Source organism: Entamoeba histolytica, genomic scaffold, assembly GCF_000208925.1.
Source record: "Entamoeba histolytica HM-1:IMSS scf_1104750517995 genomic scaffold, whole genome shotgun sequence".
Taxonomy (NCBI): domain Eukaryota; phylum Evosea; order Mastigamoebida; family Endamoebidae; genus Entamoeba; species Entamoeba histolytica.
The window spans coordinates 16,833-24,113 of NW_001915090.1; the positions used below are offsets into that span (position 1 = coordinate 16,833).

General features: G+C 22.4%; 1 protein-coding gene across 1 annotated transcript, besides 3 other annotated features; it reads left to right on the forward strand.

Annotated features, from left to right (window-relative positions):
* Nucleotides 1-110: a repeat region.
* A 1,564-nt stretch (nucleotides 111-1,674) lies between these two features.
* Nucleotides 1,675-5,607: a repeat region.
* Nucleotides 5,453-6,270: a repeat region.
* Nucleotides 6,271-6,454: 184 nt separating this feature from the next.
* EHI_113310 (uncharacterized protein) lies at nucleotides 6,455-6,982 on the forward strand (the record flags this gene model as incomplete). The annotated part of the gene is made up of 1 exon (XM_642820.1): nucleotides 6,455-6,982. The coding sequence occupies one exon, from the start codon at nucleotides 6,455-6,457 to the stop codon at nucleotides 6,980-6,982; it is 528 nt and encodes a 175-aa protein (XP_647912.1).
* Between the last annotated feature and the right edge of the window lie 299 nt (nucleotides 6,983-7,281).

A 7,281-nucleotide genomic window follows, 5' to 3' on the forward strand; every position in this document is an offset into this window, starting at 1 on the left:
TAATACATTTCTAATTTAAATACACCGTCATAATCAGAAAATAACTGAGAGAGTCAAAACATGAATTATATTAATGTTTATGTGTGGTGTTTTAGATGAGTCACATTCGATTTTTTTTCATATAAAGTAATTAAAACATATTTTTCATACATAGTTCAATGTTATACCATTAAGCACTGTACAAATGAAGTATTACTTATTAATAATTGTTGTGTCATTTCTGCTATTTATAGTTATGTTGATGAAAGAGAAATGATTTTTTTTCATTCTGATTGAATAAGAAATGGTATGTTTTTCTATTTTCCAATAAAATTTCATTAAAAAAATAGTTAGTTATGCCATTTAGAATAATTTAGTACTTGTTACAAATACATAACACTATGCTTTTTTGTTAAATTATTTAGAAGTTTTTAGTTGAAATAAAAACAATGATTGTTTGCACGGTATTATGTGAATTTTTAATGAATTTAATAATTTGAGTTTTTGAACTTCAATAATTTTCATTTATAAAGAGATGTGTGAATAATAAACAAAAACCTTACAATATACAAATGTATATGTATTTTATCATCAAAGTTCTATGTGAAGTAATAGTCATTATTATGTTTCTAATACTAATTGGTATTTTCGATTTTCTTCATGTTAGTTCAAGTGATGGTGCTAATGCAGTTATTAAGTTTTTGATAATACTAATATGCATTTTCTGTTTTCTTATTGGGAAGTTAAGTGAAAGTGTTGCTAAACAAGAAGTTAATCAACCTCCACAAAGAAACCAAAAGGCATTCTACGGTATATTGATTGAACATATTGGACAATTGATTTATGACATTGGATCTCTTTGTAGAAAATATGCTTTTAAGTACTTTGTCAAAATAGTTATAGACTGTTTATTGGATATAATTTTCAAATAAAATAATATTTGGATTAGTTTGTCAACTTTATTCTAATTAATACATTCGTCATATTTTGGTTTTCTCTTTATAAGAATAACGTGGAAATGAATAAATCAATCATTAGCCGTGTGTTTCATTGTTTGAAAACAAATGACTAATAATTCCATATTCCATTTTAATGTATCATATTATTTTAAATACAAATCTTCATCAGATTTATTTAGTCACTCTACATCGTTTGTTACATCATTTTTATTTCATAAAATAAATACAAACTTGGGAAAATATTTAATGAAAGACTTATAATCATTCATTGAATAATCTAATAACATTTCAACATTATTGATAACAACTAAATTTTTGATGATTTTTCTTCTTTCAGTAGAAATACATACAACTTATTGTTCACTGTTATAATACATATTTTGATAGAATATATCACTTATCTACTAAAAATTCATGATAAAAATATTTTAAATACACTTAAACTTTCTTTTCTTTTATTATTAATTAATTTTTGGTTTTCCTTAGACAAGTTGAATATATGAATGAGATGATTTGTTGAATATAGTCAACAAACTTTTATGTTTCCTCATCAAACTATATTCAACTTTTCATTATTTTGTTATTTTATTGAATGAACATGTTTGCAAAAGTGATAAACAGAAAAATCATATTAAGTGAATGTTAAATAATTTTCGTATACAATGAAATACAATTTAACTTCATTTCTTTTATTAGTTATGAGTTATGAAATATCTTTTTTTATTTTTTTTTATATAAAAATAAAAAAAAGTCATTTATTAGATTTATCCACTATTTGAGTTCCACCATATCAAGAAGTGATTATTTCAGTTTCTTCAATATGTTTTATTGGTGTAATAGAGTTCATTTCTAACATGCTCGCATTAGATTGTTCTTCTTCTAATGTGCTGCCAGAATTGAATGTGTAAAACATTAAGTCTTTCATATTTTTTATAATTATTGTTTATATGATTTTGGAAAAGTTTAATTGTAATTTCAGTGCTTTTATTCTTCTTACTGACTCTTTGTGAATTAATCAATTTATTGATAATATAACAGGTATTATTTCAACATATATTATTTCTCTATTATTTCTTATTTTCTCTTGTAATTCTTTGTATTTATTTATTTTATGAATATAATTTAATTCTAAATTATTATCTTGACATATAACAACATCTATAATATATCATTTCTTTTCTTTCATATTTTGATATTATATAGCTTATCTTCTAGCATGGAATGAATTGTCACTAACAAATAAATCTTTATTGTAAGTTATAACCATTTTATCATTATTAATACATTTTGGAGGATTATTAAAGTCAATTGCATCAAATTCAGTAAATTGTGTAATTAATAAGTGTTTAAATATTTGTTTACAAACATAATCATGTTTTGATATTTGATTCTTTTTCATTACATCCTAACAGTATATGACTAATAGATGCAATAGTGTTAGGGCAATGTTTACAATATTTTAAAGCATCATTTTGGAGTATTTTAGATTTAATACTTCCTGTCATAGTTACTCCTTCTTGCATCTTTACTATTTGGAGGAATGCATTTCTTTTTATATTTAATGACCTCCATGTTGCTACTGTTAATTTCTTATTATTGAAAGTGCCATTTGCATTTCTTATATATTCACAACATTTCTTTTCTTTCAATTCACTTAAATATCTTTCATTTAATTCATTATTTACCCATTCAAATATTTCCTTTACATTGTGCTTTCTTTCATTTAATTCTATTACATTCATTAATTCATTAAAATTAATCTTCTTACCAAATGCTTTCTTCATTCTTTTAATTATTCCATTTGGATTTTCTTTTATTGCTTCTATCATTTCTCATATTCCTGTGATTGATATTTGTATTTTAAATATATTCTTATTAATTCTTTACCACATTCATCTCTTGCTGACATTAATCCTAATCCCAATTCATTTATTTTAACATATAATATACTTTTTGGAATATTTCTACCGTATAATTGGAGTTGTATCAATGATTTTCTTATTTGTTTATCTATCTTCTCCAATTCTCCTAGTTTCCATGGGACAATACAAAATCCATATCTTAATTTAGAGATTATATCATTATTAATCTTTCTTATTGTAATGAGAATGCTGTATTTCATATTATTTAATGATGATAAAATAGAAGATACATCATTTAATATTCTTGTACAATATTTATTGATATTTACTTTATCTCATATTTCAATACCAAGGTATTTATAAGGGTTATCATTAGTTACTCTTGGTAATTCAGCTAATTCACCATTTATTTGACTATTAATATTAGTCATTATCCCACTCTTTTCTACATTAATTTTTAATCCTATTGCATTAAATATTTCTTTAGTTAATTTGTAGGCTTTTTCCATTTCATCGAGGCTATTAGTCATTATCTTTAAATCGTCCATATACAATATGTGGTTTAACTGGACTTGTTTTTCTTCTCCATTCATTTTAATATTTAATTTGCTTATTTGTTTATCTAATTGTTTAGATAATATATCAATAGATAATACAAATAAAAGTGGAGATAAACTATCACCTTGTATTATTCCTTTTTCTACATTATTCATACCCACACTTTCTTGATTATAATATAAATTAAGTTGTGTATTATTTAATATATAATATATTATTAATTACTACAAGTGGGATATTGAAATATATTAAGCATTGTTTAATCCATTGATGATTAATACTATCATATGCTTTAGAGACGTCATAGTATGTTTCTACCACTTCCATTTATTATTTATTAATAATTGATTGATTATAGTGTTGTATAATAATCCTTCTTTTGATGCATATGTGTATTTCTTACATCCAATTTGATTTAATGAGAGTTGTTTTTCAATTTGATTTAACATCAATTTGCTTTCTATTTTCATCATTAATATTGATGTATATACTTTTAACAGACAATTTAAACAAATTATTTGTCTGTAATTCTGTGTGTCTAATTTATCTCATTTCTTATATATTAATATTGTTCTTCCTTGAATAAAATGAAGAGGTATTTCATTAGGATTATTTAACCATTCATTAAATAAATTTATTAAATACTTCTTTGGTTGTTCTAAATATTTAATCCAAAATCCTTGTATTTTATCAATATTATTTTACTTTCAAATTATCAATGAATTTAATAGCACAGTCTAATTCATTGGGAGTGATTATTGACATACTATTATTAATTCTGTTTTCTATTAATATTTCATATAAATTAATATTTAGATAAAATCTATATTAGTGTTAGTTTCATAGATTCATTTCCAGAAATTAATAATGGAGATATTATCTGGATATTCATCTTCTTTAGATTTATTTAGGTGTTGTCTTTTCCATATTTCATCATTTTATAATTCAATCTTATTCTTTTCCAATTATTCTTTCTTGCTTCTATTTCTATTATTTTCATCTTTTGGAGGTATTTATAATATTTTATTTGTTCAATTGTTTTTATTTTAATATGATATATCATTTTTCTTAATATGTAATATTCTTTTTAATTTCATATATTGTTTATTATTGAGTAAATCTCTTAATCTACATATTTTTGACTGCAATATTCTTTCTATACTTCTCTTTCCACTTCTTTCTTGTTTATTTTTATTAATGATGTTAATAGTGGAAGCTACAGATTTAATATAATGATAATAATCATCTAATGTATTGATTAATATTTCATTTTTATTAATAATATTAATTATTTGATGTACTTTCTTCTTATTGTAATAATAATTAATAAATTGTACATCTTCATGTTCTTTCATTTCTTCTTCTTTAAATATTTTCATTACCTCCTCTTCTTCTATTTCTTCTTTCTTGTTCATTTTGGTTATTATTTCTTTTAATTCTTTATCTTTCCATTGATGTTTTATTATTTCTTCCTCCATTATTCTATTAATTTCTCTTTTAATTTCATTCTTTATTTTAAATGTCTTCTTTATTACTTCTTTATATTCATTAATATCATTTACTTTAATTCCAAATTTATGTATTAATCTTTCTATTATTTCTTCTTTTAGTTGACATCTTAATTTCTTTCAAATAATTTCAAAGCAAAACATTTATAAAGTGTTAAAATTTCTTCTTTTCTATCTGTTTGCTTCCCCCGTTTTTTTGATTATCTAATTCAAATGTGGTGATCTTCTTATGCTGAATATCCATTTCTTCAATGAATTTCTGCGTTAACTTTCTTTTTTTGGAATATCATCTTCACTTGATGATATTTCATCAGCTACTACCACATTGGGGGTGAGGTCATTTACTATTTGTGTTTCTGATGAGTCTGTTATATTGTAAGTTACATCATCTTTCTTCTTTTCTTCCTGTGTATTTTCATTTTCTAATTTAGATAATTTATCTTTCAGAAAGAGTAATTGTTGTGTTAAATTATTTACTTCAAACATTTTCCTCTCAGACTCAGCATGGAATTTGAATATTTTTTTATCGCACTCGTTGTTTTTTGTGCTTATCTCCTTCTCATGCTTCTTCTTTAATGCCATAATATCTTTTGTTAGTTTCTTAATGGTTTATTCTTTTATTTGTATTTCCTTTTTCATTTCTTCTTTCTCTTTCATATCCTCCTCTACTTTCTTTTCTATTTCTTCTACTCTTTTTTTCTTTTTACTGTTTTCTTCTTCCTCTTCTTCAATATTCTTCTTTATTTTTATTTTCAACACTCATTACATAGTTATTTTATGTTTTATTGTCTTTAATCTCAATTGGGTTGTACTGATTATTGTCTTCTTCCATCGTCATACTAATAGTTTCTTCTTCCATTCTGATTGTTTTTGTTTTTTCTAGTGCAAGAAAATACCATCTTCTCCATATTGTTGATGATGTATATTCTTTAATCTTGGTATTTTTAATTTCTTCTACTTCTTGTGGTGTAAGTATTTTAATTTCTTCTTCAAAGAGTTTTTTCCAATATTCTTGGTTTTGTATTTCAATCATTTCTTTTCTTTGGTTTCTGTTTTGTTTCTTATTTTGATATTGTTTGTATCTTCTTTGTGTGTTATTGTGGTACTTGTTTTTCTTATATTGATATTGTTTATTTCTATTGAAGTTATTATTGTCAAAGTGTTTATGACGATGATTATGAATGAATTGATGAGTAAAATGATTTGTATCATCAATATTGTGATATTTATGGTGATAATTATTATTGTAATGATTAGTGTGATTATTCATGTATCTCTGTCCATACAGATAATACCTATTTTCACTCATTCTTCTATCATTTATATTTCTTGGTTGATGTGAATTTCTTCTTTTTTGGTTATTTATTTTTTTATATTTTTTGTGGTGTCTCCTGTAATGCATCTTTTTATTTTCATATTCATCAAATAAATAATAAATAATAATTTATTGAAATATAAATTATTTGTTATTAATAATTTATATTAAAAGAATAAAAAGAAAAAATGAATGACGATTATCTTAAAAATAAAAGAAGTTCACACTAAAAATAAAAGAAGAACTAATAAATAATAAAATAATAAAGAAAGAATGAAAATAGGATATAATGAAATAATGATTGTCTCGAAGTATTTTGAAGATATTAATGATTTTATTAATTTAGAAATTGGAGTTAAAAGATTTAGAGGAAATATGGAACGATTTCATTTTAATCCAATTCCATTGAATCAATATTCAAGAAAATTATTTCCTAATATTGAAACATTTCATATTTATAATAAAGAAGATGAAATATTTAAAGAAGGAAGAATAAATAAATATGTAATATGGTATAAAATGAGTTATTCAAGATATTTAAAAGAGAAAGAAGAAATGAATGAATATAAAAATATTGAATATACACGAAAATATAGAAATATATTTGGAAATACAATACAAAAAGAAGTTAATTCACTTGGAATTAATTGTTTTTATGAATGTAATGATATTCAAGAAAGTGAAATACCAACAAGTGTAAGTAAAATAGAAAATGGATGTTTTTGTGAATGTTCATCATTAAAAACAATTAATATACCATCATCATTTACATCATTTGGAATTTGTTGTTTTTATCATTGAGACTGTGAAGAAGAGTTAAAGAATAAAACAATACCAGAAAATTGCTTTGAAGAATGTTTTGAAGAATCTTGTTTTGAATATTAAAGAAGAAATAAAGAAAGAAGATAATTGAATTATTAAAGAATAAAAAGAATGTTTATTTTATAATTTAAATGATAAGAAATACATAATAAACAAATTAAATGATAATAAAATAAAGAATGAAATATCAAATGAATGAAATGTGATAAAATCAATCATCATTTATTTAATTATTATTATGTTATATTTATTCATTTTTAATTTATTTCATATTATTT